The 25,549-nt window shown below is 32.6% G+C and overlaps 2 protein-coding genes across 2 annotated transcripts; both read right to left on the bottom strand.

Annotated features, from left to right (window-relative positions):
- Positions 1–12,329: 12,329 nt before the first annotated feature.
- Positions 12,330–12,873, bottom strand: LOC141719960 (cyclin-D2-1-like). The gene is made up of 3 exons (XM_074522318.1): positions 12,867–12,873; positions 12,648–12,769; positions 12,330–12,560 (listed from the first exon to the last, which is right to left on the bottom strand). Exons 1-3 carry the CDS (start codon positions 12,871–12,873, stop codon positions 12,330–12,332), a joined length of 360 nt encoding a protein of 119 aa, XP_074378419.1.
- Positions 12,874–22,535: 9,662 nt separating this feature from the next.
- LOC141719959 (cyclin-D2-1-like) lies at positions 22,536–24,305 on the bottom strand. The gene is made up of 6 exons (XM_074522317.1): positions 24,138–24,305; positions 23,663–23,749; positions 23,455–23,553; positions 23,073–23,292; positions 22,854–22,975; positions 22,536–22,766 (listed from the first exon to the last, which is right to left on the bottom strand). The coding sequence occupies exons 1-6, from the start codon at positions 24,303–24,305 to the stop codon at positions 22,536–22,538; spliced, it is 927 nt and encodes a 308-aa protein (XP_074378418.1).
- Positions 24,306–25,549: the final 1,244 nt, after the last annotated feature.

Genomic DNA, 25,549 nt, shown 5'->3' with positions numbered 1-25,549 from the left:
CTTATTACGAGCATTAACTCAACCTAACACATATGACAAAAAAAATACTACACTTTTTCATTAAATTGGAATGGTGGTAGTAAAACATGAGTTCTTTTATGATTTAGTTTGACCCATCGAAATTTCTAAGATGGGTATCCATCATAATTCACTCTACATAGGCTTTAAAACCATCCAATTGTGCTAACTCTTAGCACCATCCAAAGTCATAATGAGCACTTTTGTGATTTAACACAATTTACTCCACGATAGGGTTTAAACGTGTTTTATGCCAACTCTGGCAACAATATTTGATAAAGACCTTTGTAAAGAGGATCTGCAATATTCCCCTTTAACTTTACATACTCGAGTGATATCACATTACTACTGATCAAATTTACACACTATGGCATGTCTTAGGTGTCTATATTCTCTTTCTAATAAACATAGACTATTATCAACCTCAATTCACATGGCCTAACTCTTTTCTTCAAGTATATTCTTAGTGCTTGCGATCAATTATAAATATAATTTCTCTCCAACAATATGCATGTAACTCGGTCATTCTGATTAACAAAGTTATTATATTGTAGATGCATCTACAAAGTGAAAAATATAAATATTAACGAACTATTCTTCTCATTCTCAAGTAGCAACTTACTTTACAGAAGGAAAAAACTTTCAAACTAATCGGAGAGTTATAAAACACGTAACCTCATTATGTGGTAGCTTTTTAATATCAAAGTATTCATCCTGATATATATCAACCATCAATTTTATGTCACATTAATTCATGAAAACACAATAAATTTGACATGATAAAATTTATAAAAAAATGCCTTTATATTTATTTAGTAAAATTTAGGTCACACACCACACATGAGATACTTGCTGCAATAATGACAAGTAGTACAAATTCATTTGATTTTTCTACATAATTAGAGTGATGAGAAACCAATCATGTATAATGTTCCTTACATTACTCCCTCAAGAATACACTAGTCTTTCATGTATTTATTATTTAAAAAAAATTCATGTTCAAGCATCTCAATCGTCCATCTAACGCAAATGACTATTACATGAGACACGAAAATGATTGCTCAATTAACTAATATTGACATATTTTTAAACCCCACAGTGAATTAACTGAGGCATCAAAATTATAAACTCTAAAAAAAAATTTGATTAAAAATCTCATTCTCTATTATCTTAGCCACAAAAAAGATATATTATATTTTTAACATTTTTATTATTATTTACAAGATATATTACTCATGTAACGGTCTAGCAAATATATTCTCATTTAAAAATCAATAAGCATGAAGTTTATGCAATACATCACAATATTGTGAACAAATACAAGACTAATATACTATTATATACATCATTACAGTTTTGTTCACTACTACTCCTTAAAAAATAGAGCCACGAAATTTTCAATACTACGCCTCAAATATTTAATCAAGTATGTCTGAATATACCAAAAAATCACATATAACTTTACAATATATATTGCAAGTGTATCGTAAAAAGATGACATATAAATAAATAGAAGTCAAAAACTACACACTTAAGTTAAGAGCTTAATTCTAGCAAGATGTCCCACCCTTCTCGGGCATATTATCAAACAAGCATATTATTTAAACTATCATATTATTGATATCATATAAATCGTCTTAACAAAATAATATTCATTGCAACTCAATCTCGATATATTGGTATAAATCCGTTTAACAAACACAAGTTCAACTTTAGAATGTTAGAAAAGGTTATTGAGTCACAACGGTAGACCAAATATTAAACAAATTATACTAACTTAACATTTATACGAGAAAAAATAATAATGCCTAAGTCGGAGTTTATAAATTAACAAATAGATAAAATATTTTTTAAATGTTCAAAAAATCAATATGTTCGAGATCTCGACCTTATATATTAAGAAGTATAAAGCTAAAACTCTTATTCATGTGGTCAATATCATAAACATTCTTCATCGAATGATAAAAGTAATAATAACGAAAGAATCGATGATAACAAATAAAAATTAGGATTATTTATGAATAAAGTCGTGGCGTGAAATTAATCACTGCGCTAAAGTTGAATTTGCCCCACTATGTACACGAACTCATGACAATCAACCTACAGCGTTACACGACATCCGCCCATTGGTGTAGTACAGGGAGACAGATAGACAACACCTTTTGATCATTACCCAAAGTATGTGTATATAGTATGAGAATACAATTTTTGTTTGTCTATCAAAAAAGAGAGGTATCGATCTCCTTTTATAGGAATGAAAATTTATAACTCCAAGATAGTAAGAAGGTCATAGGTCACAAATAATAATGAGGGGGAGATGAAATCTAGAAGGTCTTAAAGAGAAATGTCTAAAAACAAAAGGTCATATAAGTGAAAAGTCTTAAATAAAAAGACTCACATTTAAAAAGATTAGTTTTCTTTCGAAGCAAACAAATATTGAAATAAATGATAATAATAATTCTAACAATCCCTCACATGAGGCAAAAGAAAATGTAGCTTGTGTAATAGGAGAAGTTTTATGGACAACGGATAATCAGTTTTGTAAGTATTAATGTCTTGTGGACTTGAATTGATACCCCGTGCAAACATATATGTCATACAACCATATTAGGTGAAAATAAAAATTCTTGAACCTTTCTTGGCAGTAAGTGAAGATATATATGCGCACTAAAACCTTTCTCATATCAAAAGGTGTTCTTGCATGATATTAACCTTGATAATGCCTTTAACAATTTGTGTTATAAGATGCCCTACATTTTTATGTGGATATTTATGAATGCTCCAGAGTCCTTAGCCTACACGATCTCATACGGAGTTGGGCGTAGCTCACATATTCATATAGGTAAGTTCATCAAGTTTGTATTGTATTAAACCACCTATTACAAGGCTATGAACTTATTAAGAGCATTACTCAACCTAACACATATGACAAAAAAAAATACTACACTTTTTCATTAAATTGGAATGGTGGTAGTAAAACATGAGTTCTTTTATGATTTAGTTTGACCCATCGAAATTTCTAAGATGGGTATCCATCATAATTCACTCTACATAGGCTTAAAAACCATCCCAATTGTGCTAACTCTTAGCACCATCCAAAGTCATAATGAGCACTTTTGTGATTTAACACAATTTACTCCACGATAGGGTTTAAACGTGTTTTATGCCAACTCTGGCAACAATATTTGATAAAGACCTTTGTAAAGAGGATCTGCAATATTCCCCTTTAACTTTACATACTCGAGTGATATCACATTACTACTGATCAAATTTACACACTATGGCATGTCTTAGGTGTCTATATTCTCTTTCTAATAAACATAGACTATTATCAACCTCAATTCACATGGCCTAACTCTTTTCTTCAAGTATATTCTTAGTGCTTGCGATCAATTATAAATATAATTTCTCTCCAACAATATGCATGTAACTCGGTCATTCTGATTAACAAAGTTATTATATTGTAGATGCATCTACAAAGTGAAAAATATAAATATTAACGAACTATTCTTCTCATTCTCAAGTAGCAACTTACTTTACAGAAGGAAAAAACTTTCAAACTAATCGGAGAGTTATAAAACACGTAACCTCATTATGTGGTAGCTTTTTAATATCAAAGTATTCATCCTGATATATATCAACCATCAATTTATGTCACATTAATTCATGAAAACACAATAAATTTGACATGATAAAATTTATAAAAAAAATGCCTTTATATTTATTTAGTAAAATTTAGGTCACACACCACACATGAGATACTTGCTGCAATAATGACAAGTAGTACAAATTCATTTGATTTTTCTACATAATTAGAGTGATGAGAAACCAATCATGTATAACGTTCCTTACATTACTCCCTCAAGAATACACTAGTCTTTCATGTATTTATTATTTTAAAAAAATTCATGTTCAAGCATCCCAATCGTCCATCTAACGCAAATGACTATTACATGAGACACGAAAATGATTGCTCAATTAATTAATATTGATATATTTTTCAACCCCCACAGTGAATTAACTGGGCATCAAAATTATAAACTCTAAAAAAAATAAATTTTGATTAAAAATCTCATTCTCTTATTATCTTACCACAAAAAAGATATATATATTTTAACATTTTTATTATTATTTACAAGATATATTACTCATGTAACTGTCTAGCAAATATATTCTCATTTAAAAATCAAATAAGCATGAAGTTTATGCAATACATCACAATATTGTGAACAAATACAAGACTAATATACTGTTATATACATCATTAACAGTTTTTGTTCACTACTACTCCTTAAAAAATAGAGCCACAAAATTTTCAATACTACGCCTCAATTATTTAATCAAGTATGTCTGAATATACCGAAAAAATCACATATAACTTTACAATATATATTGCAAGTGTATCGTAAAAAGATGACATATAAATAAATAGAAGTCAAAAACTACACACTTAAGTTAAGAGCTTAATTCTAGCAAGATATCCAACCCTTCTCGGGCATATTATCAAACAAGCATATTATTTAAACTATCATATTATTAATATCATATAAATCGTCTTAACAAAATAATATTCATTGCAACTCAATCTCGATATATTGGTATAAATCCGTTTAACAAACACAAGTTCAACTTTAGAATGTTAGAAAAGGTTATTGAGTCACAACGGTAGACCAAATATTAAACAAATTATACTAACTTAACATTTATACGAGAAAAAAAAATAATGCCTAAGTCGGAGTTTATAAATTAACAAATAGATAAAATATTTTTTAAATGTTCAAAAAATCAATATGTTCGAGATCTCGACCTTATATATTAAGAAGTATAAAGCTAAAACTCTTATTCATGTGGTCAATATCATAAACATTCTTTATCGAATGGTAAAAGTAATAATAACGAAAGAATTTATGATAACAAATATAAATTAGGATTACTTATCTGAATAAAAATTCGTGGCGTGAAATTAATTACTGCGCTAAAGTTGAATTTTTCCAACTACGTACACACAGACTCATGACAATCAACTTCCAGCATTACACAACATCCGCTTCACTGGTGTAGTACAGGGAGACACATAGACCACACCTTTTGATCATTGCCCAAAGTATGTGTATATAGTATGAGAATACGATTTTTGGTTGTCTATCTAAAAAGAGAGGTATAGATCTCCTTTTATAAGAGTGAAAATTTATAACTCCAAGATAGTTAGAAGGTCATAGGTCACAAATAATGATGATGCGGAGATGAAGGAAGGTAACTGTCTCAAAAACAAAAGGTCATACAAGTGAAAAGTCTTAAATAAAAAGACTCACAATTAAAAAGATTAGTTTTGTTTTGAAGCAAACAAATATTGGAATAAATAATAATATTAATTTCAACAATCCCCCACATGATGCAAAAAATTGAAAATTTCTTGATTTTAGCCGAATTCAATTTTTTATAGTAAAAAATATTAATTATATATCAAAATTCTTTAAAATTTATAAAATGTAATGGATCATATTCAAATTCAAAATGAGTATATTTGTATTATACATAAGAAAATATTTTAAAATATAAATTACATATGTCTAAACTTTAAATAATATTTTACAATTCAAGTTGAATATCACCGTATAGTACTGAATTTCTTAAAATCTTATTTAAATATGTAATTTATAATACCCCACCTATTTTTTAAAAATGATTATAGACATCGGTTGATAAAGATACTGATGTCTTACAACACCTTTAACATCGGTTTTTAAAGTGACCGATGTTAAAACTGCTTTTAACATCGGTGACATTTTTAATCGATGTTAAAGGGGTGATGTCGTAGGCACTATTTCCTGACTAAAAAATGCATTCCGAGGAAGATTTTGAGATATTTTCCACTTACATCGCGGTTGCAACGATTGTACATGTCATCTCGTATTGATGAGAGTATGAGGTATCACAAGAATAGAGAGGTTACTGAGAGGATTATGACACACCCAGCGGACGGGGAAGAGTGGAAAAGTTTTGACATGAATTATCCAGATTTTTCGCATGATATTCGAAATATTAGACTTGGGCTTGCTGCAGATGGATTCTCTCCCTACAGCAACAAATCTTCCAGGACTGAATCAACATGGCCTGTTATTATGGTTGTGTACAATCTCCCTCCTTCTATGTGCATGAAGGATCCATTCTTGTTCATGACACTACTCATACCCGGGGATAAAGATCCCATGAGAGACATCAATGTCTACTTGAGACCACTTATTGATGAGCAGAGACAGTTGTAGAGTGTTGGTGTACAAACATATGACAAACTAATTTTAATTTGAGAGCAACACTACTGTGGACAGTCAATGACTTCCTGGCATTGGCAATATTGAGCGGTTGGTCAACAAAAGGAAAACTAGCTTGTCTAGTTTGTATGAGGAATGCCAGGGCCTCACAACTTCCTCAAGTCTACTTTCTGGGAAATAGTAAAGAAATTTAGAAGACTGGGCCATCATCATACGCGGCAAATAGGATGGCAAGTTCGTAATAAATGTGTGCAAATTGCTTTTCGACCACATGGGAAAGGTTATGCAAAGTCTAGGGCTGATGGATTTGGTGTGACTCAAAATTTTACACATTTCTCCATTTTATTTGAGCTTTCATATTGGGACTCGCTACGTCTACGTCATTGCATTGATATCATGCATGCTGAGAAGAATGTCTTTGATAATTTCTTTCACACAATAATGGGTAGTAAAAAAATCCAAGGATACTAATAATGCAAGAAAAGATTTCAAAGCATTTGGTATTAAAGAAGAGTTATGGATGCGAGGGAAAACAAAAGCCCAAGCACCATACACTTTCTTGAGAGCAACAACTTCAAGTTTATACATGGATTAGTAGTCTAAAAATGCCAGATGGTTGTGCATCAAATATTGCGAGATGTAGCAAGTTAGAGAAGAAGAAGTTGAGTGAAGTGATTACATTATAAATTAATTTCATATAACAATATATTGTTAATTAAATAATTATAAAAATATTTATAATTATTACATCTAACTTGTTTTATTTCCTATTACTATTGTATGTTTATTATCTATATGCATCTCTTATTTGGCTCTTTTGTGCAGGCCTACTCTACCTTTGACCCAAAATATGGGACAAAAAATCATGCCCATGAGACTGTTAATAGGCATATGCACAGAAATATGCACAAAACTTTGTGCAACGAGCAAACATGTATCAAGATGATTATTGCTTGATAATTGGAATTCACCCAAATTTCAGAAAAAATCAGATGCTGCTAAAAAAACGAGAGAATGTCAAAAAATTCCTCACACTTCCGGTGCCACTTCCTTTTAGCGTGTGGTTGGGTATGACAACTTACATTTAAACTTGTTAATTTAATATGACATTAAGATATCAACAGTGAATTTATTTTGTATATGCTTTCATCTTGAATTTGTACTCGATAGGATATAGAAGAAAAAACTTGCATGGAACCAAAATTAATTGACCTCTTTGTTCACTTGCACACCAAGGATAAGGAGAATAAGGAATTCACATCGGAGGTTGTTCGTTTATTAGTGGTACGTTTTTATATTGTTCCGTGCTTCGGTTTCTTATATTTTTAGTTTTGAACCTCGTTCTGACAGTTTATTTTAAAAACATATTTGTCTATAAAATTGTATATGTACACATGGGTAATATTTGGTAGGTTAAAAATTCAACCTTTATACTTTATAAAATCATATGTTCCTTGTTTTTTTATTTAGCATTAATTTGAACTCTTTTTTTATGGTTTTATTTTTTTTTCATTTTAGAAATTTTGTTTACAGATAATGCCTTTTTTATTTCCAGTTTAATTTGACTTTACATTTTTATTGTTTGTAATTTTTTACACATGCATCTAGGAACACTATCTAGTAAAGTGTGGAGAGCACAACGAGAATCCTTTGGAAGCACCAATTGATACATGGGTAGAAGTTGTGGGTGTTCGAAAAAATGCCATCATCGATATTCCACGCACGAGTGCTTCCAAACTTATACGTATGTTTATTAATTATATAATATGCACTGCATTTGTATTCTTATCATTCTATTTATATCGTTCATTATGTCATTTTTTTCTAATCTACTTATATATATGTATTTGTTTGTGTGTGCCCGTGTAGCTCTTTCTCCTGAATCTGGTAAAAGGAGTCGTCGACGATATGTTGATGATGAGTCAGGTGCTTCCACTGGAAGATTTTTTGTTGAGCACATGGCAGACAATCTTGTCATGCAAGAAGTGGACCGCATTGTAGCATTTGCACGTACACATTCTGATTAATTTGACCTCGCACCAGAGCAAGTCAATATTTTGACACAATCTGTGGTGGCGAGATTAAGTGACCTGCCATCGGACCACCCAATCGACAACTATGAGGGAACTTGTGCAGGCGATGGTGTCAGTGTTAAACGATGTCCAGAAAAGTAACCCTGCTGCTAGAAACTGCCAAAAGGTATATTGTGGTCCAATCATTTCGTAAACATTATATTTTGTTTATTGTTCTAATATTATTCAGAAAAAGCAAAAAAAAAAAGACAATTAAATGAGAGTCACTATTTTAAGTTATCTAGAAATTAGTAACTTGGGTAAGACGAGATGCACCAAATTGAGAGATAAATAAAAATCGGTAATTATGGGGTAAGAGTCACCAATTTTAGTTGTCAAGCTACTAGTGACTTATATTTAAATATTTTGGTTTACTGAGGCACGACATAATATGTTAGTAAACTGAAATTTGTCAAAGGAGATAAATTATATAAAATAGCACCAAAACTGGCCAGGTCATATTCGTGGACCCTGGACAGTCTATAGGTTGTAGCTACTAATCACTTTCACCCTTTCTGCCATCTTGTTATTTATGGGCAAGTCTAGCAGGCTCAAGTATGGTTCAGACCGTATTTAGAACATCAATTACTCTATAATATTTATATAGAATGCCTCAAGTTAATATTTCAGTTAGGTGTATTGTGATCGAAATCTACTATACTCTAGTTCTTATTCTTAATTAAGTTGGTCTGTTATAAATTTTAGTGCGAGATAAGTTAATTACAAATATTAGACACATGTGGAATTTTGTATATATATTCATGCAACTTTTTTATTTTATATCCTAACTACTATCAGAACAATATAGTTGGTAACTTCGTAACAGTCTTTCACTTTATCATTTATCATTTCACATCCTGGTCATCCTTAGTGTAAAGTTTACTTTATGTCTAATTCTGTTGGGGGTTTGAGGAAATCAAATTTATATAACTTTTTTTAATATTGCAGGGTAAGAGGATCGCTCTTGAGACTGAGTATCATTCTGATGAAGATGATAATGGAAATCAATCACGTTCTCCACGTCAAAGTCGTAGTCGAAGTGGTAACTCTAACGGGATTTGGATCAGTTTGGAGATTGACATACCAGTTGGTTCCAGTTATAGGGCTGGTTTATGTTAACTTCGAATATATTAGTTTAGTGGCTAACTTTTGCAGCTTGGGGGCGACTTATGCCTTCTTTTGGATATTAGCTGACTAATGGGTTTAGGCAGAATTATGCTTTCATTTGCTATAACTGTGTGACATATGCTTTAACTGTGTGACATATGCTTGTCTTATAACTATGCGACGTATGTCTGTCTTATAACTGTGCGACATATTTTTGTCGGATTTGGGATGTTTCTCTTTTTGCCTGATGCTTAATATGGATTTGACTACTTGATTAATTTTTCTAAACGTGTTGTAATATTTTGTATGGGTTATTAGTTTGTATGTGTTGAGAAATCTGTGAATGAATCACTGGTTTAATTATACAATTTGAGGACAATGGTAAAAACATAGGTATACTATAAACTAGCCACAGAATCTTTCACAACATGTGATTAAAACGATGAATTCCGTCGTAGTACTGAGCTTATTTGAGAATTTTAGGTCGGATTTCGTCGCTACCGTAGGCATATGAGCGTACTTACTGGGCATATTTATGTTGGTACCTGTCACAAAAAAGGGGACTATATGACGGATTTCGTCATAATTTCTGTGCAATTTTATGACCGATTGTGTCACAATTCTAAAAATTATGCGATGGATAATGTCGTAATTCTGGGAATAGTTCTGACGAATTACGCCACAAATTTAAAAACAATTATGACTGATTTCGTCGCACTTTGTGTTTTTTTCTTTTTTTAATGATTGTTTTTATTTAGTATAAGACCCACAAATAACTTGCGACTGAATAAGATAGTACGACAGAATAAGAACTTATGACACATGTATTTATGACAGTTTTTTTCCGTCACAAAGTCGGTCAATTGCGACAGATTCTTTGTATTTATTCTATCGCAAAACCCCTTCCTCTTGTAGTGTGAACTCAATGTTCCCATGGTTCCAACATTTAGGGATGTTTATGCATGCTAATCTTGGAGTAAAGATAAAAACATTATGTATGTGCATATAAGAATGTAAACATTTATCGTAAATAAATTTTAATGAATCTACAATACAAATTCCAAACTTCACATATGAGACAGAGTGATACAAGAAATTCAAAAAAAATGCTAATATATGTAGTACATATTTCTTGAGGAAAAAAGATCAATAAAATCTTCTCAGGTGAGAAGAAAGGTATTGAAGGAATTGCGGGCATAGTAGTTGGTTTAGAAGTAGGGATGGAAGGAAGATGAGGTAGTGTTAGTTTTGGGAGGGTCGGCATCGTGGGGATTGGCATAGATGGAACCTGTGCGCTTGGCAAAGCTGGGATCGTAGGCATCGAAACAGCGAGAAGAGGTGGAAATGCGACCTTGGGTAGCGTAGGCATGGCTGGTAACGGAGGTAATGCAGTATTGGGCGGGGACGAGATTGTAATCATTGGGGGCAAGGTAGCGGAGGGACTATTCTGCAAGAGATGCCTTGTTCCTAGACTTTATGGAGAGACTTATATTTTAGAGGAAGTTATGATGAACTTTGCACTTCAGTTGGTTTATAAAAGGGAAAATATTGATTTGATGACAGGTTGTTGAACAAACTATAAAGATTGCATGAGTTTATTTAGCTTTCTAATTGACTGATCGATTTTTTTGACAGCATAAATTGTCAAAACATAAAATTGGATACGGCTGACTACCTACCAACTCACACAAAGTATTCAATTATACACACATGACCGCTAAAGGGCTTCAAATTGGGGCTATAGACTGTAATTCGTGTCCGGCAATGCTGCTCGCAAGCACCTCTAACTCGAATTTGCGAGCACTTTGAACTCGAACTCTTTTAACTGAACTCAACTTGACTCGAACTTCTATACAAGTCGGTCTATACATTCACATTTATTTAGTTAAAATGAGTCACAATGAGTGCATACCAAGTGTGACTAGAACTCGACTCGAATTTGAGAACTCGGCTCGATTCTAACTCGAACTCAATATCTAGTAATATCTCAATAAAAAATTGAACATATATGATAATATATATATATATATATATATGTATAAAATTTAAAATCATGGTATTTAATTTAATTGTTTAAAAAATTTTTGTTATGAAAAATTATATTAATATGGTTTAATTGTTTTTCTATTTCAAGGACTATTAATATAAATTTAAATTTTAAGATAAAAAATTTATACTTCAAAAAATACGTTGAAGTGAATTTTTTGGAAGAGGAGTGCATAAGTAAATTAATTATTCAATTTAATTTCAAAAAATTTGAAATACTAATATCTGCTCTTTATTCAAAAAATATAAGTAAATTCAATAATAAATATAAATATTTATTTAGAAAACGAATTAAAATATTATCTAAAAATATTAATGATATCTAGATTCGGATTCCAATATTTTCTTTTATGTTAGGTCGGGAAAGAATCTTTTGATCTCACACAACAATGTAAGCTTCAAAAGGGTTAATTATTTTAAATTTTGATATATATTCTAAAATATGCGTTTGAATAACACAATCTATATGAAATAATTTTTTTCATAACTTTTAGTATCTTAAAAACTAAATATAACTTCCAGTATCTTATAGATCAAATAGAAGTAATATTCAAAAGACCACGCAGTTTATAGCAAAATGCTTCCGTAAAACATTAAAACAATTGTCTGAATCACAACTAAGAAATAAAAAGAATAACTAACAATCCTATTCATATCCTAACATGTAACTCCTATTCTGTCATCTGTGTTTATATATTTCTATGCGGGCACTTGCATGAAGCCAGCCACACCAAAACCACGATTCAATCGAAACTGTTGGGACTTGAGTAATGCATCAGAGGTCCATATTAAATGACTTGATCTCTTGAAATGATCAATCAAGCCTTCTCCTTTTCGGATCTTGATTAGCAGCGTTTGATGAACTAGGATCTGAAACAACTGTTCTCCCGTAGATTCTATAGCTCAAGAATGCTGCATCCAACACCCCATCAGGACTCCCGGACCCTGCTCGAGCTGCTACTGATACAGTACCATCAGGTAGATCAGTACTCGCTGCTATCTCTATCAAATCTTCAATCATTTGAACACACTTCAGCAGCCTATCCTGCAAAGTCCAACAAATCATATGTTTAAGAAAAATACAAGAAGGTTTGTCCTGTCTTTTATTACAGTGGACACCGCAATTGTTTACCTTCTCAAAATGCATGACACCAGATATTGCCTTGTCAATCTCTGGTTCTTGTGTTTCTCTCGTAACACAGATTGCAACAGCAGCTGAGATTTCCGAGGGCCTAAATTCTAGGAAATCAACACCTGCATTTTATTCCACCAAAATCTGTATCAAACACTTGGAACATCATAGTACCAAAATCAGTTAAGAAACTTTATTTTAATATTTTAACTGTGAGACCTTTCATTGTGTTCACAATGAACTGGCATGATTTATAGATCAATGATCCATACATCAGAGACTCTGATGGAATCATATCTTCACTTTTGAGCTTTCTAATGAATAAATCTATATACGAAAACGGAGTACACGCATGCATCTGTTAGAAGTCAAACTCTCTCTAGAAGATATCACAACAGCTGGTTCGAATAAATATTTTAAATATCTAACATGATAGGAAGTCAAGCATCAATATCAGCAGCTAGTTAAACCCATGATAAATGGTGGGCAAAATAAATGTTACAGTATGCAAGATTGATGGTCAAATATGTGTAAGCACAAATGGAAAAGGTGTCACCCTTAGAAGTGTACACGCAGTAGCTAAATAAATATGATGGCGTAGAACATGGTAGGCTTGCAGATTACAAGACTTCATCTAGGTTTGAAGTAATACAATGTTAGCTTAAAGTCCTCATGTATTAACTAGACAGTAAATGTCAAAGAAAGCATGCATGCAGCTGGCTAAGTTTAACGCGGTATCATCAAGTAGTATAAATATAGGTTAAGTATTTGTTTGTAAAAAAACACACCTGAAAAGAAAAAACACAGAATAGTTGTTAACAAAGCTGAAGCTCTTTGTTGAGAAAAATAGCCAGCAGCCTTGTTTTATGTCAAGAGTGAAAAAGTTGTAGCTTATTATTGTTATTAATATATACAATTGTGTGTTTGGTTTATTATCAAAAATATAAATATTTGTGAGGTCCATTTTTTCGTTTCCAACAAGTGGTATCCGAGCCAAGGTTACGTTCGTGAAAAATGGCAAATATGGTGCAACCCAACATTCCAAAATTGACGTCCACAAATTACGGGAACTGGAGTATTCAAATGAAGGTATTACTCGGTTCCTACGATAATTGGGATATTGTCGAAAGCGGGTATGACGAGCCCACAGATGCAGCCGCTGAAGCAGCCCTGTCAAATGCTGAGAAGATGATTTTGAAAGAGACCCGGAAAAAAGATAAAAAGGTGTTATATACAATTATTCAAGGAGTTGACGAATCAACCTTTGAAAAAATTTCAAATGCAAAAACGGCGAAAGACGCGTGGGAGATTCTGCAGAAATCATTCCAGGGTGTCGAGAAAGTCAAAAAGGTTCGTCTCCAAGTACTACGTGGGGAGTTCGAAAATTTGAAGATGAAGAGTTCTGAAAATATTGGTGAATTTTTTACGCGTTTAAAAACGGTGACAAATGAGATGAAAAGAAATGGTGAAAGTCTCGACGATGTTCGGGTCATAGAAAAGTTGCTCCGTTCATTAACAAGAAAATTTGATTATGTTGTTACTTCTATCGAAGAATCAAAAGACTTGTCCACGATTTCTATTGATGAGCTCGTAGGTTCTCTTCAAGCCCACGAGCAGCGAATGAACCAGTATGATGATGTAAGCCATTTGGAAAAGGCGTTGCAAAGTAAGGTGTCCATTGGTGACAGTTCTGGCAGTAGCAGTTATGCACGTGGCAGAGGTGGCTTTAGAGTGGCTACCGTGGTGGACGAGGACGAGGAAGGCAGTCTTTCAATAGAGGCCAGACATCTGAAGGATATCATCCATTTGGTCGTAGTCAAAATTTTAGAGGCCAAGGACGAGGCGGATATCAACAACGAGGTGATAAGTCTCAATATCAGTGCTATAACTGTAATAAATATGGTCATTTCAGTTATGAGTGTAGAGCACCAAAGGTGGAAGAAAGAAGCCATTTTGCAGCAGCAAAAGAAGACAAAGATGTTGGCACTGCTATGTTCCTCACTTACAAAGGAGACGAGGAAAGCAAGAAGAATGTTTGGTATCTTGACTCAGGGGCCAGTAATCACATGACTGGTCACAAGGAATTATTCACGGAGATTGACGACACCATCAGCGGAGAAGTTACTTTTGGTGACTCGTCAAAGATTCCGGTGAAAGGAAAAGGTACTGTCACGATCATGTCAAAGAAAGGTGAAAAGAAATATATAAATGATGTTTATTATATTCCTGCATTGAAAAATAATATTATCAGTCTTGGCCAACTTGTGGAGAAAGGATATAATATACAGATGCAGGACAATTCCCTCATCATCAGAAATCAAGTTGAGGAATTGATTGCAAATGTGGAGATGTCAAAGAATCGATTGTTTACGCTTGATATGCAAACGAATATGCAGAAGTGCTTAAAGTCGGTCATTAAAAATGACTCGTGGTTGTGGCATTTGAGATATGGTCATCTTGGATTTTCTGGCCTGAAATTATTGTCAAAAACAAAAATGGTGGACGGTTTGCCAGAAATCAATGTTCCTTGTTTTTTTTATTTAGCATTAATCTGAACTCTTTTTTTATGGTTTTATTTTTTTTTCATTTTAGGAATTTTGTTTACAGATAATGCCTTTTTTATTTCCAGTTTAATTTGACTTTACATTTTTATTGTTTGTAATTTTTTACACATGCATCTAGGAACACTATTGGAGAGCACAACGAGAATCCTTTGGAAGCACCAATTGATACATGGGTAGAAGTTGTGGGTGTTCGAAAAAATGCCATCATCGATATTCCACGCACGAGTGCTTCCAAACTTATACGTATGTTTATTAATTATATAATATGCACTGCATTTGTATTCTTATCATTCTATTTATATCGTTCATTATGTCATTTTTTTCTAATCTACTTATATATATGTATTTGTTTGTGTGTGCCCGTGTAGCTCTTTCTCCTGAATCTGGTAAAAGGAGTCGTCGACGATATGTTGATGATGAGTCAGGTGCTTCCACTGGAAGATTTTTTGTTGAGCACATGACAGACAATCTTGTCATGCAAGAAGTGGACCGCATTGTAGCATTTGCACGTACACATTCTGATTAATTTAACCTTGCACTAGAGCAAGTCAATATTTTGGCACAGTCTGTGGTGGCGAGATTAAGTGACCTGCCATCGGACCACCCAATCGACAACTATGAGGGAACTTGTGCAGACGATGGTGTCAGTGTTAAACGATGTCTAGAAAAGTAACCCTGCTACTAGAAACTGCAAAAGGTATATTGTGGTCCAATCATTTCGTAAACATTATATTTTGTTTATTGTTCTAATATTATTCAGAAAAAGCAAAAAAAAAGACAATTAAATGAGAGTCACTATTTTAAGTTATCTAGAAACTAGTAACTTGGGTAAGACGAGATGCACCAAATTGAGAGATAAATAAAAATCGGTAATTGTGGGGTAAGAGTCACCAATTTTAGTTGTCAAGCTACTAGTGACTTATGTTCAAATATTTTGGTTTAGTGAGGTACGACATAATATGTTAGTAAACTGAAATTTGTCAAAGGAGATAAATTATATAAAATAGCACCAAAACTGGCCAGGTCATATTCGTGGACCCTGGACAATCTATAGGCTGTGGACAATCTATAGGCTGTAGCTACTAATCACTTTCACCCTTTCTGCCATCTTGTTATTTATGGGCAAGTCTAGCAGCCTCAAGTATGGTTCAGACCGTATTTAGAACATCAATTACTCTATAATATTTATATAGAATGCCTCAAGTTAATATTTCAGTTAGGTGTATTGTGATCGAAATCTATTATACTCTAATTCTTATTCTTAATTAAGTTGGTTTGTTATAAATTTTAGTGCGAGATAAGTTAATTACAAATATTAGACACATGTGGAATTGTGTATATATATTCATGCAACTTTATCATTTATCATTTCACATCCTGGTCATCCTTAGTGTAAAGTTTACTTTATGTCTAATTCTGTTGGGTGTTTGAGGAAATCAAATTTATATAACTTTTTTTAATATTGCAGGGTAAGGGGATCGCTCGTGAGACTGAGTATCATTCTGATGAAGATGATAATGGAAATCAATCACGTTCTCCACGTCAAAGTTGTAGTTGAAGTGGTAACTCTAACGGGATCTGGATCAGTTTGGAGATTGACATACCAGTTGGGTTCCAGTTATAGGGCTAGTTTATGTTAACTTCGAATATATTAGTTTAGTGGCTAACTTTTGCAGCTTGGGGGCGACTTATGCCTTCTTTTGGATATTAGCTGACTAATGGGTTTAGGCAGAATTATGCTTTCATTTGCTATAACTCTGTGACATATGCCTTAAGTGTGACATATGCTTGTCTTATAACTATGCGACATATGTCTGTCTTATAACTGTGCGACATATGTTTGTCGGATTTGGGATGTTTCTCTTTTTTCCTGATGCTTAATATGGATTTGACTACTTGATTAATTTTTCTAAACGTGTTATAATATTTTGTATGGGTTATTAGTTTGTATGTGTTGAGAAATCTGTGAATGAATCACTGGTTCAATTACACAATTTGAGGACAATGGTAAAAACATAGGTATACTATAAACTAGCCACGAAATCTTTCACAACATGTGATTAAAACGATGAATTCCGTCGTAGTACTGAGCTTATTTGAGAATTTTAGGTCGGATTTCGTCGCTACCGTAGGCATATGAGCGTACTTACTGGGATTTCTTTTTTTAATGATTGTTTTTATTTAGTATGAGACCCACAAATAACTTGCGACTGAATAAGATAGTACGACAGAATAAGAACTTATGACACATGTATTTATGACAGTTTTTTTCCATCACAAAGTCGGTCAATTGCGACAGATTCTTTGTATTTATTCTATCGCAAAACCCCTTCCTCTTGTAGTGTGAACTCAATGTTCCCGTGGTTCCAACATTTAGGGATGTCTATGCATGCTAATCTTGGAGTAAAGCTAAAAACATTATGTATGTGCATATAAGAATGTAAACATTTATCGTAAATAAATTTTAATGAATCTACAATACAAATTCCAAACTTCACATATGAGACAGAGTGATACAAGAAATTCAAAAAAAATGCTAATATATGTAGTACATATTTCTTGAGGAAAAAAGATCAATTAAATCTTCTCAGGTGAAGCCTAGTTAATTGGATGGTGGTGGTGAGAAGAAAGGAATTGAAGGAATTGCATGCATAGTAGTTGGTTTAGAAGTAGGGATGGAAGGAAGATGAGGTAGTGTTAGTTTTGGGAGGGTCGGCATCGTGGGGATTGGCATAGATGGAACCTGTGCGCTTGGCAAAGCTGGGATCGTAGGCATCGAAATAGCGGGAAGAGGTGGAAATGCGACCTTGGTAGCGTAGGCATGGCTGGTAACGGAGGTAATGCAGTATTGGGCAGGGACGAGATTGTAGTCATTGGGGGCAAGGTAGCGGAGGGACTATTCTGCAAGAGATGCCTTGCTCCAAGACTCATACAAATTATTCTATTATACACACATGACCACTAAAGGGCTTCAAATTGGCGCTATAGACTGTAATTCGTGTCCGGCAAGGCTGCTCGCAAGCACCTCTAACTCGAACTTGCGAGCACCTCGAACTCGAACTCTTTTAACTGAACTCAACTTGACTCGAACTTCTATACAAGTCGGTCTATACATTCACATTTATTTAGTTAAAATGAGTCACAATGAGTGCATACCAAGTGTGACTAGAACTCGACTCGAATTTGAGAACTCGGCTCGATTCTAACTCGAACTCAAATTCATGTAAAATTAATAGATGAATTTTTTTTCCGAATTTTTTATTATTATTTATAAACTAAATTTTAGTTAAGTTTTATTTTTTAATTATTAAGTTCACGAGAAACTTGGCTTGTTTAACTCAGAAGTAAACTTAACTCTACCCGTCTGTTAAACAAGTGTTTCGACTAAATAAGTATTTCAAAAATTTGAGCTTGCTTAATTTAAACTTAAAAATATCCAATTTCAAACTCTTTTTGACATCATCACTCAAACGGTTGCAAGTATCAGAGTTTGGTTTTGCATTATCGAATATGGTGAAACTTTTTCTTGTTGGTGGGTTAATCGGAGTTAAAATTATCAATCTCAAAAATTATGTTTCATTCAACTTTATTTAATAAACGAGTTAAATTGAACTAGTTTATCGATTATTTTTTGTTGAGTTTGTGAACTTACCAATTCTTTTAAATATATCGAAATTTGACATCATTTCACGAAAAATTATTTAATTATGTACTTACCTTTAAAAATTTTAACTATAAAAGATTTTTAGTCCTACCAATCATGGCAAACAATTTTAAAAATAAGCTCACGGTAAAGATTTTAAAATGTCCGAAACCCAAAATTCGATCCGATCAGATCCGGAAAAATTCTGATCCGGAAAAAAAACTCGGCCCCACAAGCGTTAAACGAGTCATTTTTAATTCTTGAAAATTCGGTCATGCTCGAACCCGAAAAATTCAGATAAAAATTTCAGAGTTAGAAAAACCCAGATTTTAAAAAATCAGAATAAAAGCTTTCGGCCTAGATTAAATTCTAGGCTTTTTAAAAAATCCTGACAAGATCTGATTTTTTCTATATTAAATTCATTCTTAATAACAATTGTTAGAGTTGAAAGTTAATAATTATTTTTATAAGATATATATGTTTGTACGAGTTTTTCTTGGAAATTATTAAATAAAAAAAATAAAAGAATATCTTTTTTTCCTGATATTTAGCCTATTTCTTTCTACTCTTCAAAATATAATTTGTAGTGTCCAAAATACAATCTCTTACAATTTAAAATATTTATTATTTTCCGATATGTAAGCCACTAACATATATCAATAAAGTAGTGGATGAAAGTTTAAAAAATGAGTAAAGCAGGGAGAGCGATTACTATTATATGTATAAAGTCGCTATAGTGGAGAGAAGTAGTGTATGTGGTTACCTTTCATACTATAAATTTTTTATTATTTTTGAATTTTTTTGAAATGTAAACAATTGGAAATGACATTATTTGCTATGAATGTGTTTTTATTACCCATCGAAATCACCAAAGAAATTGAAAAGATGCTTGCTAATTTTTGGTGGAGTTCGACTGATTCTGGTGGCCGTACGATCAACTGGATGGCCTGGGATCGTATGACTAAACACAAACATTCTGGAGGCTTGGGATTTAGAAGTTTTCGTGACTTTAATCTGGCAATGTTGGGAAAACAATGTTGGAGGCTGATCACGAACCCAAATAGTCTTACAGCTCAAATTTACAAAGCCAGATATTTTAAGGACACGTCGTTCTTGGAAGCCAGCTTGGGTTCTAGTCCGAGCTTCATTTGGAGAAGTCTGTTAGAAGCAAAGAATGTCATCTTAACTGGTTCAAGCTGGAGAGTTGGTACAGGAAATGATATTAATATTATTGGCCAGCCATGGTTGGGAAACAAGGAGAATGCATTTGTCATGACAGTATCTCCATCAATTGTCAATCAAAAAGTCAGCTCCTTAATGTGCACAGGAACAAGGAATTGGGATTGGGAAGTGATTGCAGATATCTTCAATAATAGGGATCAGGAAAGTATACAAGCAACTATCATTGAAGAAGAGTTGGATTCTGATATGCTACAATGGGATTGGGATATCACTGGTCAGTACACGGTGAAAAGTGCATATAACTTATTGCAGGTTCAAAAAGGAGCATGGACAGTTCATGATGATGATAGCTCTTGGAAAGCTCTCTGGAAAATTAAAGCTCCCAAGAAGGCTCTAAGTGTGCTATGGCGAGCCTTGACTCATTGTTTACCTACTAAAATGCAGCTTATCCAAAAAAGAGTTCAAGTTGACTCTTTGTGTGAAATTTGTAAGTCTGGTGTTGAAAATACAGCTCATATTTTTCTCCACTGCCCTTTTGCAGCTAGTTGCTGGGAGGTTTTGCAGGTTTCACCAGTGTGGGACTCGACTTGGGAATTTGCGAATTGGTTTGAGCAGTGTTTACTACATGAATCAAAGGAAAACAAAGTCAAGATGATTATGCTCTGCTGGTCTTTATGGCGGTATAGAAATGATGTGGTGTGGAACAAAAAAGTTTCGAGGCCAGAGCGTGTAGTTGCAGCTACTTTAGAATATCTCTCACAATGGAAGATAGCCCAAAATAGATTCTATAAGGTCCCTCTCCAACCGTCGATGCCTGGGGATGGGGCAGAAATTTGGGTAAAACCTCAACAGTACACAGTGAAGATTTCAGTAGATGCAGCCACATTCAATGACAGACATGCCACAGGGATGGGAATGGTGGCCAGAGACTATACAGGTGGTCTTGTGAGCGCGAAAACAAAACTTCTGCAGGAGCTTTTGCAACCCAGTATGGCAGAAGCTGTAGCAATCAAAGAAGTTTTGAGCTGGATAAAAGAAATGAAATGGGACAAGACTGTAGTGGAATCTGACTGCCTAGTGGCGATCCAGAGCATTCGAAGTTCAGTCCACATGCGCTCAAGGTTTGGACGCACTATTGAGGATTGCAGGAGGATAATCAAAGGGTTAAACAACATGGAGTTGTATTTCATTAAACGGTCTGCGAATAGGTCGGCACACGAGCTTGCTCGATTGTCACATATGTATCCTGATCGTATATTTGACGGAAGCTCTATTCCGGTCATAGTTAAAGATTGTATTGTGCTTGATTCAGTTGAGAAATAAAACTTCTGCATTTTGGTCAAAAAAAAAAACAAATGAGAGGGATATATATATATATATATATATATATATAATGGAAGAAATATGTTTCAGGCCACGCGTGGGCTCATATTTTGAGAAAGCTGGCCTATACAAGTTCAATTTTCAAAAATACTCGTTTCAATAACTTTCGAAAGAAATTAATAGAATTTTTTGTGCATTTCTGTGCAATGAAATATTTAATATCTGTTTAATATTTCTATTCTCATTTTTGAATAATATTCATATGTATTTTAAAAAATAGAATACAAATATCAATGTCTAGTAATATCTCAATACAAAATTGAACATATATGATAATATATATATATATATGTATAAAATTTAAAATGATGGTATTTAGTTTAATTGTTTAAAATATTTTTGTTATGAAAAAATTATATTAATATGTTTTAATTGTTTTTCTATTTCAAGGACTATTAATATAAATTTAAATTTTAAGATAAAAAATTTATACTTCAAAAAATACGTTGAAGTGAATTTTTCGGAAGAGGAGTGCATAAGTAAATTAATTATTTAATTTAATTTCAAAAAATTTGAAATACTAATATCTGCTCTTTATTCAATAAATATAAGTAAATTTAATAATAAATATAAATATTTATTTAGAAAACGAATTATAATATTATCTAAAAATATTAATGATATCTAGATTCGGATTCCAATATTTTCTTTTATGTTAGGTCAAGAAAGAATTTTTTGATCTAACACAACAATGTAAGCTTCAAAAGGGTTAATTATTTTAAATTTTGATATATATTCCAAAATATGCGTTTGAATAACACAATCTATATGAAATAATTTTTTTCATAACTTTTAGTATCTTAAAAACTAAATATAACTTCCAGTATCTTATAGATCAAATAGAAGTAATATTCAAAAGACCACGCAGTTTATAGCAAAATGCTTCCGTAAAACATTAAAACAATTGTCTGAATTACAACTAAGAAATAAAAAGAATAACTAACAATCCTATTCATTTCCTAACATGTAACTCCTATTCTGTCATCTGTGTTTATATATTTCTATGCGGGCACTTGCATGAAGCCAGCCACACCAAAACCACGATTCAATCGAAACTGTTGGGACTTGAGTAATGCATCAGAGGTCCATATTAAATGACTTGATCTCTTGAAATGATCAATCAAGCCTTCTCCTTTTCGGATCTTGATTAGCAGCGTTTGATGAACTAGGATCTGAAACAACTGTTCTCCCGTAGATTCTATAGCTCAAGAATGCTGCATCCAACACCCCAACAGGACTCCCGGACCCTGCTCGAGCTGCTACTGATACAGTACCATCAGGTAGATCAGTACTCGCTGCTATCTCTGTCAAATCTTCAATCATTTGAACACACTTCAGCAGCCTATCCTGCAAAGTCCAACAAATCATATGTTTAAGAAAAATACAAGAAGGTTTGTCCTGTCTTTTATTACAGTGGACACCGCAATTGTTTACCTTCTCAAAATGCATGACACCAGATATTGCCTTGTCAATCTCTGATTCCTGTGTTTCTCTCGTAACACAGATTGCAACAGCAGCTGAGATTTCCGAGGGCCTAAATTCTAGGAAATCAACACCTGCATTTTATTCCACCAAAATCTGTATCAAACACTTGGAACATCATAGTACCAAAATCAGTTAAGAAACTTTATTTTAATATTTTAACTGTGAGACCTTCAATTGTGTTCACTATGAACTGGCATGATTTATAGATCAATGATCCATACATCAGAGACTCTGATGGAATCATATCTTCACTTTTGAGCTTTCTAATGAAGAAATCTATATACGAAAACGGAGTACAAGCATACATCCTCCATTTCAAGCTGGCCAACACATTAAGCTCCATCGATTTTAATGACTGATATTCAAAAATAAAGCTAGGATCTGCCACCTGAATTAAAAAAAATGACATCTTCTTATAACTATCAAAGATTCGGACCAAGCTTTGATCATTAAATTAAAGCAGAGTATGTCACACAGGCCACAGCTAGCATAAACATCACATGCACACACGATACAGGCATGTCATAATCTTTAGAAGAATTTCGCTTGCCTGCAAATCAACAGTAGATGGCACTCCAACATCTTCCAATTTTGCTGCTAACAATAAGCAGGCCACAGCTACCAATTGAACACTCCAAAATTTTTCAACCTATGCAATGCATATAAAGAAGAGACAATTAGCAATTTAGCATGTTAATACACACAGAAAAACTAAATTACGCTAAAAGCATTGACTTTAATTAATTTCATAGACTTACTAGATGTTCATAAACAGAAAGATAGCGATTCAAGTAATTAATCGCTAAGCAAATAGTCGGCGCTCCAGAACAAAAATGCCCATGAGCCTATTAATAAAAAACACAAAAACCCGAATCAGAAATTCCACATTGGCATCACTTCTAATTAGGCATCATTCACAAGGGCATAAGCAAAAAATGCAATAAAGATTATAAATTCATGTAAAGCATTTATCAAACAACAATGGTGACTAAAGGGGTATAAAATCCACCACTTTTTTCTCTCAAACACAAAAAATTTAACAAAAATCGAAGAATGTCCTTTACTCAATTTAAAAAAACAACAAAACTCAAGAAAGACACAAAGACAACCTTATACATCCAATCAACAGCTTCTTCTAATATCACATAATTCAAGTTCCTCATTAGCCAATCTTTCTAAATAATCACTAGCTGGGAGAAAATCTTTTTCTTTGTCAAACAAAGAACACACAACTTGATCACTCTGCATTGGAATAAGACCAATTAACGGCTCTGATCCATTGTCCACGAGATTATTAGAATCTATAAGATGGTTAAGATCATCAATGGCCTCAAGGTCATCAAAATGCAGACTATCAGTACAAAGCAGGTTTTCAAGACTAAAAGGGTCTGAGGCTGCCATTAAAACAAACAACAAAGGAGATTTTTAAAACAATTAAAATAAAGAATGAATGATTAAAGAGCTGATGATACAGAAAGAAATTAAATGAACTCCTAGAGATAGAGAAGTGAGCTGGGGTATATATAGGTATTGTGGTAGGGTGAGGGTCCAAGTGAGACCTGTGTACTAGTGCATTTTGATAAAAAACGGCTGAAAAGAAAAATATCTGTGATACTATTTTTTTTTGTTATAAATATATGAGATATTACTTTAATCCTATAAATATATTCTTTTGATACATATATTTTAATTTTCTAAAAAAAGATTGAATATGTTTTATTTTTTGAAGAAAAATAAAACAACATATATTTAATCTTTTTTATTAAAAAGGAAGAAAATTAAGTCAAGTTTAATTTATACCAATAATAATAACATATACTGATGATTGTGTATAATTTTTTCCTAAAGAAATATTTCTGTTAATTTTCATAGTTTATCAGTAAAAAGATTTTCGAAAAAGGTATATAATTTGACTTTCACTACGAGCAAATTCAACGATGAATTTAATTACATTTTCATATAATTATGACAAACACTTTTTAGATCGAACCTACTTTTTTGTCATTTACTTAACAATTAATGAAAAAATAACGTATCTCGTATTCATATTTTTTTTGAAATATTCATATTTGCTTTTTGAAGTTTAATATTTTTTTAATTTTTGATCTCTCACTTTAAGATTTGGCCCATGCGGATCTAGGGTATAAATATCGATAATTTAACACTCTTGTATAAATAAAATTAAACCAATTATTCGTTAGTTTGAAATTTTCGCGTGCAAAATATTAAAATAATTTACCTAAAATAATTTACCTAATATCGCATTCCAACAATAAATGTAATTTTAAATACTAAATATAGTAATTCGTGCTAAAAATGTAAAGAATTCAAAAGATATGTTTAATTCAACTGAGAAAAAGTGTGACCGAGAAAAAATTCGGCTCAACTTGTAGTAACATAGACACGACGTATTTATTAATAAAATCCTAATCACATAAATGAAACCATAAAAGCTCGAATTTAACCTTGATTTAAAAAAATCAGAATCTTAGTCAGCGATGTCCATCTACTTCAAATTTTATTTGTTTTTCTTAAAAAAGATACTTTCAAAACTCGGAAAATCATAAGTTATGAATAAAGTCTGTAAAATTTGAATAAAGTCTTATATAGAACTTAACAGTTTTAATATATTATAAAAAATTAGA

The sequence above is a fragment of the Apium graveolens genome, chromosome 4, assembly GCF_009905375.1.
Source record: "Apium graveolens cultivar Ventura chromosome 4, ASM990537v1, whole genome shotgun sequence".
In the NCBI taxonomy this organism is placed as follows: Eukaryota; Viridiplantae; Streptophyta; class Magnoliopsida; order Apiales; family Apiaceae; genus Apium; species Apium graveolens.
This window is presented reverse-complemented; position numbering and strand designations above follow the sequence as displayed.

Excerpts from the sequence above, each read along its gene's own strand:
- LOC141719960 (XM_074522318.1), bottom strand. Across the intron at positions 12,561-12,647 it reads GTGTCATGCATTTTGAGAAG|GATAGGCTGCTGAAGTGTGT; the intron begins GTAAACAATTGC and ends TGGACTTTGCAG.
- LOC141719959 (XM_074522317.1), bottom strand. The coding sequence starts at position 24,305 with ATGGCAGCCTCAGACCCTTTTAGTCTTGAAAACCTGCTTTGTACTGAT. Across the intron at positions 22,976-23,072 it reads CATAGTGAACACAATTGAAG|GTGTTGATTTCCTAGAATTT; the intron begins GTCTCACAGTTA and ends AATAAAATGCAG. Across the intron at positions 22,767-22,853 it reads GTGTCATGCATTTTGAGAAG|GATAGGCTGCTGAAGTGTGT; the intron begins GTAAACAATTGC and ends TGGACTTTGCAG.